The 21,361-nt window shown below is 44.7% G+C and overlaps 1 protein-coding gene across 2 annotated transcripts; it reads right to left on the bottom strand.

Annotated features, from left to right (window-relative positions):
* Positions 1 to 3,787: 3,787 nt before the first annotated feature.
* Positions 3,788 to 6,029, bottom strand: AIF1 (allograft inflammatory factor 1). Of its 2 annotated transcripts, none has more exons than XM_052649336.1 (6): positions 5,931 to 6,029; positions 5,695 to 5,756; positions 5,525 to 5,591; positions 4,807 to 4,848; positions 4,295 to 4,457; positions 3,788 to 3,986 (listed from the first exon to the last, which is right to left on the bottom strand). In XM_052649336.1, exons 1-6 carry the CDS (start codon positions 5,953 to 5,955, stop codon positions 3,902 to 3,904), a joined length of 444 nt encoding a protein of 147 aa, XP_052505296.1. In that variant the 5' UTR covers positions 5,956 to 6,029; the 3' UTR covers positions 3,788 to 3,901. The 2 variants fall into 2 exon arrangements, with proteins under 2 accessions (XP_052505296.1, XP_052505297.1); XM_052649337.1 differs by having other exon boundaries at positions 4,813 to 4,848.
* Positions 6,030 to 21,361: the final 15,332 nt, after the last annotated feature.

The following is a 21,361-nucleotide window of genomic DNA, read 5'->3' as shown; positions in this document are numbered from 1 at the left end:
GGTATCAGCTTCATGGCTTGAAATAATGTTTATATGCTAATAACTTCCCAGAGTGTATCTTTGTCAGAGACCTCACTTCCAACACCGGACTTGTATGCACAGCTGTGTACTTGCCATCACCTCTTAGATGTCTGACAGATGGCTTCAAATTCAGTATGTCCAAAAGCAAACATTTTGATCTCTGCTCCTGCTGCTGCTAAGCCGCTTCAGTCGTGTCCAACCCTGTGCGACCCCATAGACAGCAGCCCACCAGGCTCCTCTGTCCCTGGAATTCTCCAGGCCAGAACACTGGAATAGGTTGCCATTTCCTTCTCTAATGCATGAAAGTGAAAAGTGAAAGTGAAGTCGCTCTGTCGTATCGACTCTTCACGACCCCATGGATTGCAGCCTACCAGGCTCCTCCGTCCATGGGATTTTCCAGGCAAGAGTACTGGAGTGGGGTGCCATTTCCTTCTCAGTTTTATCTCTAGTCTTTCAATAACTTCTCTGTCCACACCCTTCACCATCTCAGCTGATGACAGGTTAAAAATTCCAGGGACTTCCCTGGTGGTCCAGTGGCTAACACTTCATACTCCTAATGCAGGGGGTCTGAGTTCGATCCCTAATTGGGGCACTATATCCCACATTCCACAGCTAAACATCCTGCATGTCACAACGAAGATCAAAGATCCTGTGTGCTACAATTAAGACCCAGCACAGCCCAATAAATAAATATAAATAAGTAAATGTTTTATAAAAATGAAAATTCCAGTTAAGTCAAAAACCCTGGAAACCTCATCAATTCCTTTAGTTGTGACACGCTACACTTTCAATCAGACAGGAAATCCTAGCTTGAGAAAACATCCAGAATCCCACCTCTTCACTTCCACTGCTTCTGCCTTGATCTGAGCCATCCTTATCTCTCACCAGGTTTACAGGAACAGCCTCCTAACTGGTCATCTTGCGCTTACCTCTGCTCCTACAGTGTTCTCTACACTGAAGTCAGAGTGGGCCTGTTCTCAAAGGAGGTTGCAGAGCATTCCTTTACTCAGAGTCCTGCAATGCCACTCCATTTCTCTCAGAATAAAAGCTGATGTCCTTACTGCAGCCTACAAGACCCTAGATGAGTTGGCCCCCTATTCAGTTCAGTTCAGTTCAGTTGCTCAGTCATGTCTGACTCTTTGCAACCCCATGGGCTGCAGCATGCCAGGCCTCCCTGTTCATCACCAACTCCCGAAGTTTGCTCAAACTCATGTCCATCAAGTTGATGATGCCACCCAACCGTCTCATCCTTTATCTTCCTCTTCTCCTCCTGCCTTCAATCTTTCCCAGCATCAGGGTATTTTCTAGTGAGTCAGTTCTTTGCATCAGGTGGCCAAAGTATTGGAGTTTCAGCTTCAGCATCAGTCCTTCCAGTGAATATTCAGTTCTGATTTCCTTCAGGATTGACAGATTTGATCAGCCACCTATTTAGTTTTTTTTTTTCTTATTACTCTCTTTATCTTATCACTGTCTCTATCGGAGAAGGCAATGGCACCCCACTCCAGTACTCTTGCCTGGAAAATTCCATGGACGGAGGAGCCTGGTAGGCTGCAGTCCATGGGATTGTGAAGAGTCGGACACGACAGAGTGACTTCACTTTCACTTTTCACTTTCATGCATTAGAGAAGGAAATGGCAACCCACTCCAGTGTTCTTGCGTGGAGAATCCCGGGGATGGGGGAGCCTGGTGGGCTGCTGTCTATGGGATCGCACAGAGTCGGACACCACTGAAGTGACTTAGCAGCAGCACTCTCTGTATCTGCACAGGCCTTTCTCACTCTAGGGCCCTCTCTGCTCCTTTCCTTGTGCACAAGTGGCTCTTCGCCCAGAAACCCGCGTGGCTCGCTGCTGTATTTTCTTGAAGTTTTTGTTCAGTGTTGGTCACCTCCTCACCAAATCCTTTCCTGATTACCCTTTCAGCATTTCAATCTTCCCTGACCATCTTGGCACCCCTGATTCCCTTTAACTTGCTTTTTTTTTTTTCATAATACTGTCATTTTTAAATAGAGCATAGAAATTTAGAATGATATTTACTCTTCATTATCTGTCCTCCTCCCATACCAGTTACTGCAGTAGAAGATAAACTTCATAAAGGCAGGGATCTTTGTTTTGTTACTTTTATATCCCAGGCGCCTGGAATAGGAGATGGAACATAGTTAATGCTCAATAAATGATTTTTAAAATCTTATCAAAGTATGTGTGTGTGTGTGTGCATTATACATATATACATACATGCATGCCAAGTCAATTCAGTCCTGTCCAACTCTTTGCGACCCCATGGACCGTAGCCTACCAGGCCCTTCTGTCCATGGGATTTTCCAGGCAAGAATACTGCAATGGGTTGCCATATATATATATGAAGTTTTCATGACTTTTCATGAACTGAGCAGAGCATGTAACCAAAAACAGAGCCTTAACTAGCACAGAAGCTGCCAAGGGCTCTTTTAGTCAGTGTCCTCCTCCAAGGCTATTATCCTGATTTCTAATAATATATATTAGTTTTGCTTGCTTTGTACTTTATTCGAATGGAATTGTCCAGTGAGGGTTCTTTTCTGTCTGCTTTTTATCAACATTGTATTATTGAAATTAACCTACATTGTTGCATGTGGTAGTTTGTGCATTCTTATTGTTATGTAATAAGAGTACATTGTATGAATATAATCCAGTTTATCCTGAATGAACAAAGATAAGCCCCAGATCCTTTCTGTCCTTTGTGTCACCAGAGTTGTTGGGAAGAATTAATACACAGAAAGCATCTACCCAGTATATAGTAGGTACTCAATTAAGGTTAGCTATTAATTTTGTTATATGCAGATATTTTATTGAACCCACATTGATCTCTTCCTCATCTGAAGTCCTATACAGTTACTGTAGCACTCTTAAGATGCCAACCTGGCTTTACCACTGGAAAGGGCCAATACATGTGACCTGACGGGCCTGGTCTCTGCCTGAAACAAGCTGGGCCAATTTGATTTTTGCTTTCCAGGGAGTAGGGAAATCTGAAACAGTGGCCAGCAACTCGGAGTTGCTGGAGTTAACTGGACTGGACCCTTTGGGGGAAAAGTTCAGGAATAACCTCACCAAAGGCCTGGGAACCCTCAGGCTTCTTGCATTCCCTGAAGTTGGCTATTTAATCCTATCTGCCATTCCAGGGATCCTGTATTCCTGGAATCTGCCCTCAATACTCTCCTAGTACAAGCCCCTTTTCCTTTTATTAGGCTCAGTTTTTGTAGCTTGCCTCCGAAAGGACCTCAAGACTCATTTTCGCTTAGATTATCAGCCATTATAGTGTTGTGAATCCTTAACTGAATAACACCAGTTCTTTCCTCTATCCATCCATCCATTCAAGTTTTAAACATTATTCAGGGCTTATGATATGTCAGGCACTCCAGGGGAGATCCTCTTATTCTCATTTTCAAATGAAAGACTCAGAGAGGCTGAAGGATTTTCTGAGGTTACAAAGCTTTTAGTAATAGAGGATGTTGGTTCAAAGTAATCTTTGCTCTTCATCATGAGCTTGAGTGATCTTTTTTTTTTTTTTTTTGGTCTATATATGTCTTTTCATCCCACTTAAATTCCTTGAGGTCAGGCTATCTTATACATCCCCCCTGATGGACAAAGTCATCTGCTATGTGGTAAATATACTACAGAATTGGTGATAGACTGCTCATATGGGCAAATCCTTGCTACCTTTCTCTCGAAGATGCTTCACCCCTTCCCAAACCCAGGGGAAAAAAATCAAACAGTGACCAAGCTGAATTCATCTGAAGCAGGGTAATTTATTTAAGTTAGTCTGGGTCTGGTTCACAATTTTGTCTTCTTTTTCTGTGTTGGAGTCATTAGAAGCCCCTTCAATCCCACCACATCTCCCTCACCACAAATCAGGGCAACTCAGAGATAGCTTTCTTGGCTGGGAGACCTGTTGGCTTCTCCTGTTCTCTTGCTTTCTCTTCATACATCAAGATCCTGGTTGAGATGGGAAGAGACACAGGGATTAGAGGACAATCTTCTCAAGAGAGTAAGTTTTAGTGTGCTGTGAAAGTCCAGAAAAGGATGAGGGTTGTGAGGGTGGGAGGAGAAGGAGAAAGGGCAGGAGTGAGAGTCCTGTGGGCTGTGGGGACCAAAATCATGGATAAGAATAGGACCTGGGAAGGGTCTCTCAAAAGACAGAAGAGAAATGCACTCTGGGCTATGTGTAGAAGGTGAGCCTGGGGATGGAGGCAGGGGGAAGAGAAAACAGATAAGTGTAGGAGAGGCTGGAACTGGACTCTCACATTTTTAGAATGGCAGATCTCTTGCCCAACATCATCTTGAGAAAGTCAGAGTAGCTGAAAGTCTCCCCAGGGCCACTGGATACCTCCATGATTAATTTCTTTAGCTCCAGGTGGGTCTTGGGGACCCCAAGTTTCTCCATCATTCGCTTCAGGGACATGATATCTGGAGGCGCAGAAGATGGGGGTGAGAAGAGGGAAGCCTTTCTCTCTCTCTCTGTTACCTCCACCTCCTCATTACCATTCCCCATCCTACTCTGGTGGAGAAGGAAACGGCAACCTACTCCAGTATTCTGGCCTGGAGAATTCCATGGACAGCAGAGCCTGGCAGGCTACAGTCCATGGGATCGCAAAGAGTCAGACACAGCTTAGCAACTAACACACACACATGCATACACACACACACACACACACACACACACACCCCCTACTCAAACCACTGGAAATGGAGCACTGTAGGAAAGACCTCCCTCTTCCTAGATCTGCACACTTCCCCCAAATCACCCTTTTCTCACCGATACCTCCATCTTCATTCAGGTCAAACTCCATGTACTTCTCTAGATGAGGGGAGAAAGCAGAGAGGGTCAGCACTGGCTGGAGGGTCACAGGCAGAGGCGGGGCAGGGATTAAGAAAGGGGTTGCAGATGGCAGAAGAGGAGGAGGGGATGGGGCAGGTAGAGGAAGTACGGGTTGGGGAGCTAAGGGGCCCTGTTAAGGTATAGGGAACTAGAGAGGGTACTGAGAGAGGGGCAGGCCAGGGAAAGGGGCTGTTACTAGGGCGGCAACAGAGGCAACCTTCCTTTTTCCCACCTCAAAAGTAGACTTTGTGTGCTTCCCTAGTGGCTTAGTGGTAACGAACCGGCCTGCCAATGCAGGAGACACGGGTCTGATCCCTGGCCCAGGAAGATCCCATATATGCCACAAAGCAAATAAGCCCAAGTGCCAGAACTACTGAGACTGTTCTGTAGAGCCCAGGGAACCGCAACTACTGAAGCCCTCTTGCCCCCAAAATGAGAAGTCCATGCAGCACAACTAGAGAGTAACCCCTGCTCCCCGAAACTGGGGAAAAGCCTGTTGAGCAATGAAGACCCAGCTCAGCCAAAATACATAAAAATAAATACTAATAGATAAAATTATTTTTTTTAAATAGACTTTGTTTCTTCTGTCCTCTCTCTTCCTGGGGAAATCCTACCCTCCTCACCCCCTTCTCCACCCCTACAGCTGTCCCCTCACTCTTGAAGGCTTCCAGTTTGGAGGGCAGGTCCTCATCACTGCTGTATTTGGGATCATCCAGGAATTGCTGTAAGGGGAAAGCAAGAACCTGGGTAGGGACCCCACCCCGGTCCAGCAACACTCCCCCCATCCACCCCACCCACCGCCCTGGCCAAGGCCCTTCCTTTTACCTGGTTGATTTCATTGATTCTCTCTTCCTGCTGGGCCTTCAGCAGCCCAAAGGCTTTTCCTCCTGAAGGAGCGCAAAGGTTAATATAGCCTCACCCCCACCTTCCTCTCCTCACTCCCAGCTCAGCCTGAAGCCATTACAGTTCTGCTTTCATAGGCCAACTTCCCAGCCCCCGAGCCCGGTACTGTCCAGCTCCTTTTTCCCATTTTAGAATCCTGCCTATTCCACCTTCCCTACCCTGTAAATCCCTAGTTTCGCTCATGGCTCAGCAGGTGCTGGTTGAGATGTTAGAGGAAACAACCCAGACTGGGTGCCTTCTCTGTCTGCCAGCTCTCCTCTCCCATCAGCTTCCTGGAGGCCTGCCTCCCAAACTTCCCCTTTCCCCTCATTCCCTCCTCCTCTAAGTCCCAGGCCTCACTTCCTCATCAGCTTCTGCTGACAGTGGTGCCCAAGAAGAAGGGGGAGTGGGGTCTAGAAAGGAGACGAGAAAACAACATTCTTAATTCCTCTAAAGGAGAGCCCAGGGTGTACATGTAAGAAATGTTCTGATAAACCATGGGGGAAGGTCTGTAAGACCCCAGGGGCATTGATTCTCAGGAAGAGAGGATCTCTGAACAGGTCTGGAATTTCAGGTGACTGAGGCCCAGGTTTCACAAGTCTGGACACACAGGTTTGGATATGAAGCTGAGGGAAGGCAGACTAAATTTTTCTGTACTCTGGACCGGAGAAGAACCTGAAGTCGCTGGCAGATCCAGGAGGGTGGCAAGATGAGTGCAGGGTCTGGAAAGGGAGAGATACTTCACTTCCGGCCTGGTGGCTCCAGAGAGGCACTTGGAAATACGCAAGCGTCTGACAAGGGAGTCTTAGTTTGTTTGCTTTAGGATAGGCAATGTAATCCCTTCATCTTATCTCCTTTGAAATTTTCAGTGAAGTCTACAGATCTCTGAAATTTGAGAATTTAAGTAGATTCTTAAGTGGGAGAATTCCCTGGTGATTCAGTAGTTAGGACTCCTCTCACTGCCTCAGGCCCAGGTTCAGTCCCTGGTCGGGGAGCTAAAATCCCACAAGCTGCATGGCACAGTCAAAAAAAGACTGGATTCTTCGGAGGCCAGTGGTGCTGAAAAAGACAGTGTTAGTGGATAAAAGAGCCAAAGGTGAGGCTAACCTTAAGGGTGTGAAGGATGCTGGTCACTGTGGGTTCGGCAGAGTGGGAGTAGCTCCCCACTCCTTACTCAACAGCGTGGGCAGCAGCCCCTGATAAATGCCCTCCTAGGCACACTCCTTTGGGCTAGTGGCTTTAGGGGAGACGAGGACTGTGCATCCCCCTCACTGAGACACTTCTGTCTAAACTCCCTGCGCTGAGCTCCAGCCACAATCTTAGCACTGATGGGCACACCTTTCCTTTTCTCTGATCCCCACCCCCACCCCAACCTATTTCCCCTTCTGCAGAAGGGAGTTTTCACTTCTCACTGCCCTTGCCCTGACCCATACGGGTTGGGGAGATGCTGGAGGGGACTCTAGCCTCTTGAGTTCCCTTTATTGCTATCTCTTCCTCTGCAGGGAAGACTGCAAACCTGCCCTCCCGAAGGTCTCAGTGCCTAGTGGGGGAAATCCAGTTTTTAAATTCATACACTCATTCAACAAATGTTTATTGAGTACTTACTATATGCCAGGCGCCTTGCTTGGCCCAGTGAGGTCCTCATGGACAATCTAATTAAGGAAGACAGATAAGAAAAACAAGTATATCAAAGATGGTAGGTGCCTATGGAGAAGAGCAAAGCAGGGAGGGAGATAGGAAGGGCTGCATGGACTGCAGATTTAAATAGGGTGCTCAGGGGGACTTCCCCGGTGGTCCAGTGGCTAAGGCTCTGTGCTCCCAATGCCAGGGGCCCAGGTTTGATCCCTGGTCAGGGAACTAGATCCCACGTGCCACAACTAAGAGTTCTCAGGGCGCAGTGAAGATCGAAGATCCTGTGTGCCACAACTAACATCCGGTGTGGCGAAATAAATAAATATTACTTAAAAATAAATAAATAAGGTGCTCAGGGAGGCTTCCCTAAGAAAGGGATATTTCAGCAAAGATTTCAAGCAGGTGAAGGACCAAGCCTTGTGGATATGCAGGAGAGGAGCACTTCAAGCCCAGGGAACAAAAAATGCAAAGGTCCTAGAGTGAGGACATGTCTGGATGTCTGAGTATTCGTGAAGCAGCAGGAGGCCAGCGTAGCTGGAGCTGGGTGTGTGAGGGGAAAAAAAGGCAGGAGATGAGGCCAGATTGCCTACGGCCTTGTAGGCTGTTGGGGAGAATCTTGTAGGCTGTTGGGGAGAATCTGGCTTTTATTTGGACTGAGATTGCCTCCCCACGCAGCCTTTCCCTAAAGGTGACTTGGCAGATGACCAAGGTGAGGCAGAGCTGAGATGCTCAGGAGGACTCCCTGGGAAAGAGAAAGTGACAGCTACTCTGACCATGGGACAAAAGTGAAGAGCAAAGAGCAACAAGATGGGCAAATAAGTGAAACTCAGCATAAACACAGACATGGGAAAGCCTGTGAGGAGCAGTGATGCAAGAAGACGCCTCCCACCCAAACCCAGGAGCCTCTGCCCACCCCACCCCACCCCACCCTCCACAGACCACAGAGAGTCTGCAGTCAGAGCTGAAGGGGAGGCGGGGCCTCTGGGCACAGAGCTGCCAGGGAGCCAGGAATCTACCATGAACCTGGAAATAAGGGAAGTGGGTAACTTTCTGACAGTGAGGCTGCAAACTCTAGATCTCAGCAGAGACAAGCAGTCTCCTTAAAGCAGTGGCTCTCAATGAGTGATCCTTCCACCAGCATATGTCAGAAATGGATCCATCCCAGACCTACCGAATCAGAAACTCTAGGGGTAGCATCCAGCAATAGCTTTTCAACAAATGCCTCAAATGATTCTGACACACACTCAAGGTTGAGAGCCACAGGCCCTGAAGTTATTGGACTCCCCAGCCTGCAGGACTTGCTATACTCACTAAAGGTATAACCGTGGCTGAAGTATGTGACATTGGGCAGTGGGGCTGTGGGTCTTGGAGGCAGAAAAAAGGAAGTGTCTCCAAGACCAGGGTTGTTAGTCTCCAAGCCAAGCAGTCAGGGAGAGAATGCTGAGCTCGCTCAGGAGATGGCCCTCTAGAACCCTGTGAGGTTAGCATCCTTTATGAGCCTGGTGCCCTGTTGCTAAGGGGTAGGGGGGCCTTGATATAGTTCTACACTCTGCAGGGGAACCCCTGTTAGAATTAGGCCCCCTGGGTACCTCCGCAAAGAAAATACACTGGCCAGAAAGCTTGTCTGTGTGTGTGTATGGAGGGGTGGCATGATGTCTTCTGCTTGCCCCCTCCATTTTCCCTCTCCCACTCTGTTCTCTGTCCCAAGAGACTAACCTGTACAGACCATGCCAAGGGCACCTCTGACTTCTGGCTGTTTCAGCTGATGGGGAGCCTGGCAGGGAAAGAGCGGGGCAGGAGAACATTAAGTGAAGGGTATTCATCCCTCTGGTTCCTTTCCTACAAGGCCACCTCGGGCTGGCTCACACTTCCATCTGTGAGCAAGGCTCCCCTCCAGGCAACCTGCTCTACATGACTCTGTCCTTTTCCAGGTTTCAGAAGTCCAGGGAATAAGTCTCAGGAGGTCTGTGAATTTGGAAAAGATAAAAAAGTACATCCTCTTCTCAAATCCAGCATTACATGTGTCACCTTGTCAAAGACCACTTCACAGTTTAAAATTATTTTTTAAATTAATTAATTGTATTTATTTGGCTGCCCCAGTCTTTTAGTTGCAGCATGTGGGATCTAGTTTCCTGACCAGGGATCGAACCTGCACCCCCTGCATTGGGAACACGGAGTCTCAGCCACTGGACCATCAGGGAAATCCCTGAAGTTCTTACTCAAGCCAGCAACAGTGTCTTTTATAGTGATATACCTTTCTTTTTTTTTTTTTTTTCTACTGTAAAATATAATTCTGATCTTTATTATACACATTTTAAAAAATATCACTCACTTTTAAGTGTTCATTTAGAATCAACAGAGTTTAATTCAATAGCCATTTGGTCTTGATGAAAATTCAGATGATATTAGAGTAAATAGAATGAAAGCTACTGAAATGTTTAAGACCTTTTATGTTATCATATTTAGTTAACTGACGACATTCATACTGCTAAGAGAACATAATTTAATAAAATATTTTAAAGTAAAAAGTTCACTATTACTTAGCAAAATCAAGATATTTGAAATTCCATTATTACACAAAATGTTGTTGCTGTTTAGTCAGTAAGTCATGTCTGACTCCTCGTGACCCCATGAAATGCAGCACACCAGGATTCCTTTTCCTCTGTTATCTCCTCTAGCTTGCTCAAACTCATGTTCATTGAGTTGATGATGACATCCAACAATTTCATCCTCTATGGTCCCCTTCTCCTCCTGCCTTCAGTCTTTCCCAGCACCAGGGTCTCTTCCAATGAGTCGGCTCTTCACATCAGGTGGCCAAAGTACTGGAGTTTCAGCTTCAGCATCAGTCCATCCAATGAACACTCATGGTTGATTTCCTTTAGGATTAGCTGGTTTGATCTCCTTGCTGACCAAGGGAGTGTGTTCTTTATAAAATGCTACTGGCCTGTTCATAAGGCATGATTTAAATATATTATTTACACTCAGGATCCCTTGGTCTAGTGTTTTAACTTCTTTCTTCTTGAGTAAAATGTAAATTTCCACTTGGGCTTCCCTGGTGGCTCAGAAGTTAAAGAATTCTCCCTGCAATGCAGGAGACCGAGGTTCATTATGTTCTGATATATTATAATGAAAAAATATTTTCCAAATTCTCAAAAATTACATTTTATACATTAAAAATTTAAACAGATTAAAATATATTGGAAATATTTCAGGATTTGGGTATATTTTACTAATAAGTAATTAATCAAGAGTTCACTTCACACTGACATTTTGTTTTTCTATACATTTCAAATCAATAGTGTGGTAATTTTTTTCCCTAAAGAATGAAAAATTAAGTCCAAAGAAAAATCATCTTCATTTGTATTCTCTTCTGCAACAAGCCTACATATGGATATGCTGCTACTAATGGAACATGATATTGGAAAAATTACCTCTCAAATAAAATTGTAATTTATCTCTGCAGGCCTCTGACATACATATACCACCACAGAATAGTGTTGTTTAGTCATATCCTACTCTTTCTGATCCCATGGACTGGAGCCCACCAGGCTTCTCTCTCCATGGGATTTCCCAGGCAAGAATACTGGAGTGGGTAGCCATTTCCTTCTCCATGATATACCTTTCTTAAAATCTAACTTCAACTTGCCTGCATTTTAAATCTCTTGTCTTATCATGTGGTAGTAAGTACATGGTTTATTCTATCCCAACATTTATTGATATTTTGATAACTGAAACTTAGTGTAATGGTTTTACTTTGTTATGTCTTTTTTAATTTGATGTACCAGAATGCCAAAGAGATTTGTGGCACAAAATGAGTTCGAGCCTCTGCTGTAATCTCTTCTCTGCTCATCCCTTTGGGCCGGGGTTGCAATATCCCGTGTGATTCCCTAAACCCCTCTGTGCTGTGCTGTGCGTGGTCACTCCGTTGCAGACGACTCTGTGACCCCGTGGACTGTAGCCCACCAGGCTCCTCTGTCCATGGGGATTCTCCAGGCAAGAACACTGGAGTGGGTTACCATGCCCTCCTCCAGGGGATCTTCCCTACTCAGGGATCAAACCTGGGTCCCCCTCATCACAGGCAGATTCTTTACCATCTGAGCCACCAGGGAAGCGCCTAAATCCCACTACACCTTTGTAAATACACTATCTCCTCAAACCCCACTGCTGCTAAGTCACTTCAGTCATGTCCGACTGTGTGCGATCCCATAGACGGCAGCTCACTAGGCTCCGCCGTCCCTGGGATTCTCCAGGCAAGAACACTGGAGTGGGTGGCCATTTCCTTCTCCGATGCATGAAAGTGAAAAGTGAAAGTGAAGTCACTGAGTCATGTTCAACTCTCAGCGACCCCATGGACTGCAGCCCACCAGGCTCCTCCATCCATGGGATTTTCCAGGCAAGAGTACTAGAGTGGGGTGCCATTGCCTTCTCCACAAACCCCACTACACCCTTGTAAATAAATTATCTCCTCAAATTAATCAAATTTGAGAATGTGATTTCCAGCCGGGACCCTGAATGATGTGTGTGTGTGTGTGTGTGTGTGAGTGTGTGAGAGAGAGAGAGAAGAGAGAGAGAGAGAGTTGTGGGGACTGGGAAGTAACAGGTCTCTGGTTTCTACAGGCTTATTTCTTATTGTAAATGAACAAAAGGGCATCCTGGTGTTTGCACCAGACAGGAATCGGTTAACAAAAGGCTTTCCCTGAGGCTGGAGAACAAGTGAGGATTCTGAGCTGACAAGGGACAGCTCCATAGAACCATAACCAACTCACCAAGGTTGCTACTGCCAAAGACTTCTCTTTTCTAAAAAGCCTCCTTGTGGAGCTTTGAGGGGAACATGGCAGCAGTTTATTTCTAAATTTCTCTTCTTGACACCTGTAAAGAGATTGGAAATACACACACATACTACATTTTCAGTGAAGCTAGGAGATACAGTGCCTCCAAGCTCCAACTTATGCATCTGTGTGACCAAATTCCCCACTGAGCAGGCAGTCCCATGCATCCTTCCAGAAAACCAGGCGAATAGGGAGGGTCCCAGTGACTGCTTAAAAAAAAAAAAGCAAATATTCCTTCCTGGGAGGAAAGGCCTAACACCCAGAGAGAAAATCTGAGAGCAGTGCTGACTGAGCAGATTCAAATACCAGTAAAGGTGGAGACAGAATGCTTCTGTTTTTTAAAAAATATTTCTTTATTTGTCTGTGCTGGGGCTTAGTTGAGGCACACGGGATCTTCAGTTTTCACCGTGGCATGTGGGACCTAGTTCCCTGACCAGGGACTGAACCTGGGCCCCCTGCACTGGGAGCGTGGAATCGTAGCCACTGGTTCAGTTCAGTCGCTCAGTCATGTCCGACTCTTTGCGACCCCATGGACTGCAGCACGTCAGGCCTCCCTGTCCATCACCAACTCCCGGAGTATGCTCAAACTCATGTCCATCAAGTCGGTAATGCCATCCAGCCATCTCATCCTCTGTCATCCCCGTCTCCTCCTGCCTTCAATCTTTCCCAGCATCAGTCTTTTCCAATGAGTCAGTTCCTCGCATGAGGTGGCCAAAGTATTGGAGTTTCAGCTTCAACATCAGTCCTTCCAATGAATATTCAGGACTGATTTCCTTTAGGATTGTATGGTTGGATCTCCTTGCAGTCCAAAGGACTCTCAAGAGTCTTCTTCAACACCATTGGACCACCAGGGAAATCTGAGAGAATGTTTTAAAGCACCCAGAGGGACCCAGAGGCAGCAGATCTCAGAAAGTGGCAGCAAAATTCTCCTTTTAATATTAAGTTCATCACCTTAGGTGAACTTGGGAGATGGCAGCCTGTGACGTCTTCTGTGAAATAAAGAAGCCTGAGGTTGGGGGTGGGTGGTAAATGCTTGCTTAACTGGGAGAGGTTCTCAGAGGTTGTGGCTATACAGAGGTACCAAATTTTAAGGAAATAATCCATTCTTATGGCAAAAGAGGGGCTTCCCTGGTGGCTCAGATGTAAAGAATCTGCCTGCAATGCTGGAGACCTAGGTTCGATCCCGGAGTTGGGAAGATCCCTTGGAGGAGGGCATGGTAACCCACTCCAGTATTCTTGCCTGGGGAATCCCCGTGAACAGGGGAGCCTGGCGGGCTACAGTCCATGAGGTCGCAAAGAGTTGGACACGACTGAGCGACTCAGCACAGCACATGGCAAAGAGAAGGAGTCCTTGAACTTGTAAATCTGGAAAGCCATCCTGCCTCCTGCTCCAAAGGCCCTCCTGCTAATAGTTTAGAAGAATCTAGCTTTTTTTTTTTTTAACTTAAAAGTTTCTCTTTCTGGTTTTTAAAAGACATTTATTTCTGGCTTACTGGGTCCTTATTGCAGTGTGAGGGCTTCTCTTGTTGAGCACAGCACAGACTGTAGAGGGCGATCTCAGTAGCTGTGGTACCTGGGCTTAGTTTCTTCCACATGTGGAACCTTTCTGGAACAGGAACCGTGTCCCTTGCATTGGCAGGCAGATTCTTAACCACTAGACCACTAGGGAAGCCCTCTGGCTTATTTGGATGAGTAACAAAAAGAAATGACCAAAGCTTCTGTTCAATTAACTATGGGGAAAAAAAAAAAAGGTAAAGAAGAGGAACGCAATTTTCCAAAAGATGACAACACACCAGAAATGTATTGCTAAAAGCAGGTGGAAATTGTTACCCAAAATTCATCATGAATTGAAAAACAACAAAACTTAATGTCAACTTCTAGCCGTGAAGGAAGGACACATGTCAGAAATGCAAGTATGCCCAGAAAAGATGATGGGTAACATGGGGGTATTAACAGGAACAGGAGGAGAGGTGTAGAAGGGAAAAAAAAACCAGTCATTTCAGAAATATACACTAAATTTAATGAGAGAAGGAAGCATTTTATATACAGTCCTAATTTTTTCAATCATAAATAACTGTTATGAAATATTCTCTATTTTAAAAATCTAAGTCGTTGTTTATCATGAACAGCTTTTGTAAAATGCTCTAATTGTCCCCATGCCCCTTGCAGTGGAAGCAAGAAGTCTTAACCACCAGGCCACCAAGGAATTCCTGGTTAAGTTTTATATTATTTAGTAAATTCTGGTTTTAGGTTTTTTAGGTCTGTTTTCTGACCACTCAGTTCAGTTCAGTTCATTCACTCAGTCGTGTCCGACTCTTTGCGACTCCATGAATCACAGCACACCAGGCATCCCTGTCCATCACCAACTCCCGGAGTCCACTCAAACTCATGTCCATCGAGTCGGTGATGCCATCCAGCCATCTTATCCTCTGTTGTCCCCTTCTCCCCCTGCCCCCAATCCCTCCCAGCATCAGGGTCTTTTCCAATGAGTCAACTCTTCGCATGAGGTGGCCAAAGTATTAGAGTTTCAGCTTCAGCATCAGTCCTTCCAATAAACACCCAGGACCAATCTCCCCTAGGATGGACTGGTTGGATCTCCTTGCAGTCCAAGGGACTCTCAAGAGTCTTCTCTAACACCACAGTTCAAAAGCATCGGAAAACAGAAAAAGTTTTGTGGTGGTCAGAAAACAGAAAAAGTTTCTCAACTTACTTCACAAGATTAATATAACCTTGCTCCAAAAGCTAGGCAAGGCTTTTGAGAAAGAAAAATTATTAAACAATTTCCTTCATGAACATAGATGCAAGAAAAAAATATTAATAAAGCTGGTAAAGCATCCGCCTGCAATGTGGGAGACCTGTGTTCAATCCCTGAGTTGGAAAGATCACCTGGAGAAGGGAAAGGCTACCCACTCCAGTATTCTGGCCTGGAGAATTCCATGGACTGTATATAGTCCATTGGGTCTCAAAGAGTCGGACATGACTGAGCAACTTTCACTTTCAGGATAATTTTTATGATTGGAGTGACCTCTGTTTTGATGATTTTATAGCTATCTGGGCTTGGTGATCTTTTTGGTGGTTAAATTTTGAATGTCTGATTCAACTTCTTTAATGGTCTTAGGTATATCAGGCTTCTAATTTTTTTTGAGTCAGTTTTGGTTATATATTTTTCTAGAAAGTTATTTTGTCTTATCAAAATTTGTAATATAAATATCTAATGTATCAGATATTGCATTCCCTATAAATTACTTTTCTGTGTATATGTGAATGCCTTTTCTCTTCATGCTTTACCAATTTGATGGGAGATTTTTTAGTATAAGTAGTCTCTGTAAATATGTATTTTTCTGCTCTATTGTTTGTTTGTTTTCTAGTTCATTAATTTCTTTATTATTTCCATCCTAAATTTTGCGTCGTTATTCTGTGTACTTTTTCTAATTTCTTGAAATATCTGTTCAGTTCATTGATTTTCAAACTTTCTTTCCTAAGTTTCACATTTACTTTTTTCCATGAATTGTTTTAGCTACATCTCACAGCAGTTTAGATAGGCAGTGTTTTCAGCCATTCAATTGAAAATAATTTCTTTTTTTTTTTGGCCATGCCTTGTGGCTTGTGTGATTTTAGTTCCTGGATGATCCAGACCCTGGCAATGAAAGCACTGGATTCCAACCATTGGACCACCAGTAAACTCCCATTCAAAATATTTTAAATTCCATTATATTTTCTTTTAACATTTCAATTATTTGGAAGTATGTTTTTAAAGCTTATAAATATAATAAAAATGCATTTTTAAAAAGAAAATTTGCCTTCTTTTTTAAAATCTTTATTGAATTTGTTACAGTATTACTTCTGCTTTATTGGGTTTTTGGCCACGAGGCACGTGGGGTCTTAGCTCCCTGGCCAGAGACTGGTCCCACACCCCCTGCACTGGAAGGTGAAGTCTTAACCCCTGGACCACCAGGGAAGTCCCAGAAATGCAGTTGTAAATTTTCCAAGCCCATGATAAATATTCTTTGTTATTATTTTATGTTGTCGTGGATGTTGGTCAGGAATTGTGTTTTAAATGATTTTGATTCTTTTTTTTAACATCTATCTGTGTACCTGAAAATAATGGATATTTTCTAATTATTCTAATATTCTATGTAGTCCCATTCGATCAAGCTTGTTAATTGTCTGTTTTCACTCTTTCATGTCTTTAGTAATTATGTGCTTATTTATCAGTTTCTGACAGATGTAAGTTAAAGCCTTCCTCTAATATTCATTAAAAAAAAAAAAAAGAAGCCTTGCACAAGAGTCTTCGGGCACCCAGAAGTGGTCCCAGCCAGCTAAGTGGCAGAGTTAGGAAACGCTTCTCAGTGGGGGTGGTAGGGGCGGGGTGATCAGCCCCAGAAGGAAAGGTGAGCACTTTGCCATCCTTAACTCATTCTCCCGCTCAAAGGGAAATCAGGGAGAAAGAGGGTGAGAGATGGAGTAGGGGAAAGAGGTGTTCTGATGGAGAGGGACAGTGTGGAGAAAGACGGGAAAGCAGAAGGAGATGCAGCGTGTAGGTAGAGAGATAAGGAAGGCACTAGTGATATTAATAAAGATGGTGAGACAAAAAAGACTTGTGGACAGAGACGTATGAGAGACAAGGATAGAGGTGAGAGCAAGATCGGGGAGGATAAAGATAGGGTGCCTAGCACATGGAAGGCACTTAGTAAAGGCATAGTTGAATAGATGGATGAGCCTTGATACTCAGAGAGGGAGGCGTGGAATGGATATTGAGAAGAAACCCACTGACCATCAGAGAAGCAATGTCCTAGTTTCATCTTGAGATGGTGAGGGCCTTAGCTAGATGTGAGAACCAAGAGACAGAGAAAGACCCTTAGATATCCCAGAGGCAGAGTGGTTAGCACTTGGGTGTTGGTTGGATGGAGTAACGAAAGGAGAAGGCAGCATAGGACAAGTCCCAGGATTTTGCTTTGAATGTCTGGGTAGGTTGTGTTTCCATTCACTGAGGTGGGGAATGTAGAAGGCTGACCCAGTTTGGGTGGACACTGATGATTTTGAAATGCCTGTGGAACATTCTGGGGGAGAAGCCTAGAGGGCAGTTGGATATTCTGGACTCAGATTTCAGAAAAAGGCCTGAGGCAAAGGTTGCAGACTGAGATGGAGATACAGGTTGAGAATAGCATTAGTTAAAACTGTGGCTGTGCCATTCCTTTTTCCAAGGGATTTTCCTAAACCAGGGATCAAACCCTGGTCTCGCAAATTGCAGGCAGATTCTTTACCATCTGAGCCACCAGGGAAGCATCTTGAGAGAATTGCCTGGGTAAGCCCATGGTAGATGCTCAGTTAGTTGAATGAAAGTAGGAGAAACAACCCAAAAGTCTACCAAAAAGAGAATGGTGTGAAAGCACGTGTGGCGGGTTCAGGAGCTGGGAGGGACTCAGGTCTGGTTGCTTTTGTGTCCTTGAGAAAGAAGAGGTAAGATGGAGAAAAGATCCGAGGTATAGGTCACATAGAGTCAAGGTGATAGCTGGAGTAGACAAGGCAAAGCACCTGTGAAATTGGTGTATTGAAAAATAATTGGCAAGTTATGTGCAAGAATGTTCACAGGAGATGTATGCATAATATCCAACAGATAGAAATAACCAAATACATCATCAAGTGAATGGATAAGCAAGCTGTGATACATCCAGAAATGAAATACCACTCAGCAACAAAAAGGAACAAACTACTGGTGTACCTGGATCAAAACAGATGAATCTCACAGGCATTATGCAGAATGGAAGAATCCGGATACACGAGTGTACACTATATGGTTCCATTTGTATGAAGTTCAAGAACAGGTTAAACTGGGACTCCCCTGGTAGCCCAGCGGTTAAGAATTTGCCTCGCAATGCAGGGGACTCCAGATCGATCCCTGGTCAGGGAACTAAGACCCCACATGCCTCGGAGCACCTAAGCCCGTGTGCTGCAACTACTGTAGCCCATGTGCTCTGGAGCCCTCGATCAGCAACTACTGAGCGGGTGCACCACAGCTAGAGAGTCTGTGTGCTGCCGCAGAAAGATCCGGCATGACACGGCGAAGACTTGACGCAGCCTAATCCGCAAATATTGTGTTTTTTTTTTTTTTTTTAAAGAACAGACTAAACTAGTCTATAGGAGTATAAATCGGTAGTTGCTTCTGGGAGAGGAAAAGAATTGACAAAAGAGGGGCATAGGAGAATTTTCTGGGGTGATGGAAATGATCTGTATATCAATTGCAGTGCTCTTTATATGGGCGCGTGTCTTTGCCAGAGGTCATCTATCTCTACACTTAAGATCTTTGTACTTTACTGTATTTGTGGCTCACGGGTGGTGGAGTTTGGGGCTCAGTGGTTGTCGTGCATGGGCTTAGTTGCTCCACAGCATGTGGGATCTTCCCAGACCAGGGATCGCACCCATGTCTTCTCCATTGCAAAGCAGATTCTTATCCACCAGAGAAGTCCTTGGATGGAATTTTTTCAAAAGAAACCCTTTACCAGCTACTCAAGAAGAAAGGCAAGAAGTAGGAATAAAAAAGTTGTGGAATGGATGTACAGATATCTCTGGTCTGATAAATCTGACAGTGGTCTGTCTTGAGGATGGTCAGGGCCAATAAACTCCCAACTTAGAACAGGAAAAGAGGTGAAAAAACAAGCTGTAGGAGTTGGTGGACTCTGGGAGTTGATGATAGACAGGGAGGCCTGGCGTGCTGCGATTCATGGGGTCGCAAAGAGTCGGACACAACTGAGCGACTGAACTGAACTGAACTGAGGAGTTGGTGGTGGACAGGGAAGCCTGGTGTGCTGCAGTACGTGGGGTTGCAGAGAGTAGGAGAAGACTGAGCGACTGAACTGAACTTTACTGTATATATTTATATCTGTATATAAAAATATCATATACATGGACATTAAGTCTTCTAGAGAGATGGCAGAGGTTGAAATAGAAAGCTGGAGAGCCAGGGGCCTGCTCTTGGTGAATGTGAGGGAGTTGGACCATGACAGCGAGAAGGAGAGGCAAGAGACTTCCCTGGTGGTCCAGTGGCTAAGACTCTGTACTCCCAATGCAGGGGCTCAGGTAGGATCCCTGGTCATGGAACTAGATCCCACACACCTCAACTAAAGATCCTATGAGCCACACTGAAAGATGCCACAACTAAGACCTGGTACAGCCAAGTAAATATTTTTTTTTAAAAAAAGGCCAAAGGTGGGGTGAACCTCTGAGAAGTCATGGTCAGAGACTGAGAGTATAACCTGGGAGCCATTAATCAGTAAAAAAATATTTATAAGGACTTGACTGGAGAAGTTGAAACAGCATGGAACAACAGACTGGTTCCAAATAGGAAAAGGAGTACGTTAAGGCTGTAGATTGCTTATTTAACTTATATGCAGAGTACAGCATGAGAAACGCTGGGCTAGAAGAAGCACAAGCTGGAATCAAGATTGCCGGGAGAAATATCAATAACCTCCGACATGCAGATGATACCACACTTATGGCAGAAAGTGAAGAAGAACTAAAGAGCCTCTTGATGAAAGTGAAAGAAGAGAGTGAAAAAGTTGGCTTAAAGCTCAGCATTCAGAAAACTAAGATATGGCATCGGTCCCATCACTTCATGGGAAATAGATGGGGAAACAGTGGATACAGTGGCAGACTTTATTATTTTGGGCTCTAAAATCACTGCAGATGGTGATTACAGCCATGAAATTAAAATTGCTTACTCCTTGGAAGAAAAGTTATGACCAACCTAGACAGCATATTAAAAAGCAGAGACATTACTTTGCCAACAAAGGTCCGTCTAGTCAAGGCTATGGTTTTTCCAGTGGTCATGTATGGATGTGAGAGTTGGACTATAAAGCAAGCTGAGTGCTAAAGAATTGATGCTTTTGAACTATGGTGTTGGAGAAGACTCTTGAGAGTCCCTTGGACTGCAAGGAGATTCAACCAGTCCATCCTAAAGGAAATCAGTCTTGAATATTAATTAGAAGGACTGATGTTGAAGCTGAAACTCCAATACTTTGGCCACTTGATGTGAACAACTGACTCATTTGAAAAGACCCTGATGCTAGGAAAGATTGAAGGCAGGAGGAGAAGGGGACGACAGAGAATGAGGTGGTTAGATAGAATCACCGACTCAATGGACATGATTTTGAGTAAATCTTGGGAGTTGGTGATGGACAGGGAGGCCTGGCATGCTGCAGTCCATGGGGTTGCAAAGAGTCAGACACAACTGAGCGACTGAACTGAACTGAACTGACTGACTGGAGAAGTTACCCATATCTCACCCTTGCCAACACTTAGAGGAGGAAACACTAGGTGAGATGGGGTCACTTGTGCTATGATTCCAGAAGCTCTTCTGGTTTTTCACCTCTTTTCCTGTTCTAAGTTGGGAGTTTATTGGCCCTGACCACCCTCAAGGCAGAGCACTCTCAGATTTATCAAACAAGAGATGTGTATACATCCATTTCACAACTTTTTTTATTCATACTTCTTACCTTTCTTCTCGAGTAGCTGGTAAAAGTTTCTTTTGAAAAATTGCTTTCAAAGACTCCCTTAGTGGATAAGAATCTGCTTTGCAATGGAGGAGACACAGGTGCGATCCTTGGTCTGGGAAGATCCCACATGCTATGAGCAACTAAGCCCATGCCCCACAACTACTGAGCCGCGAACTCTAGGGCCCACGAGCCACAACTACTGAAGCCCATGCTCCTAGAACCTGTGCTCTGAAACAAGAAAAGCCACCGCAATGAGAAGCCTGCACACTGCAACATAGTGTAACCACTGCTTGCTGCAACCAGAGAAAGCCTGCAGAAAGCAACGAAGACCCAGCACAGCCAGAAGTAAAATTATTAAAGAAAGAAAAATTCCATCCTTGAGTTTGTTTATCTAATTAGCACAGGTTAAAGTTCTTTAGAGGCTCTCAGAGTTATTGAAAAGGGTCCTTGAATCCACACATACATCAGGATTTATTCTAGATGGTCTTTAAAACAAGCCAAGTCCTGTCTTCAGAATCCACAACATTTTGGGGTATTGGAAATCTTAGGTAGCAAAAAGAGGTGGAAAGAGCAAAAAACCTTTGAGTTCAGGCCCAACTGTACCACTGGTCATTCTCTCCCAGGACTGGGAGGGAGATAAAAGCTAGCATAACATAC

This window comes from Budorcas taxicolor, chromosome 11 (genome assembly GCF_023091745.1).
Source record: "Budorcas taxicolor isolate Tak-1 chromosome 11, Takin1.1, whole genome shotgun sequence".
In the NCBI taxonomy this organism is placed as follows: domain Eukaryota; kingdom Metazoa; phylum Chordata; class Mammalia; order Artiodactyla; family Bovidae; genus Budorcas; species Budorcas taxicolor.
This window is presented reverse-complemented; position numbering and strand designations above follow the sequence as displayed.

What these genes read in the sequence shown, in the direction of transcription:
- AIF1 (XM_052649336.1), bottom strand. Translation starts at nt 5,955, where the DNA reads ATGAGCGAAACTAGGGATTTACAGG. An exon ending in GAATCAATGAAATCAACCAG is followed by an intron (nt 5,592 to 5,694) that starts GTAAAAGGAAGG and finishes TTCCCCTTACAG; the next exon opens with CAATTCCTGGATGATCCCAA. An exon ending in AGATCTGCCATTCTAAAAAT is followed by an intron (nt 3,987 to 4,294) that starts GTGAGAGTCCAG and finishes CATCTCAACCAG; the next exon opens with GATCTTGATGTATGAAGAGA.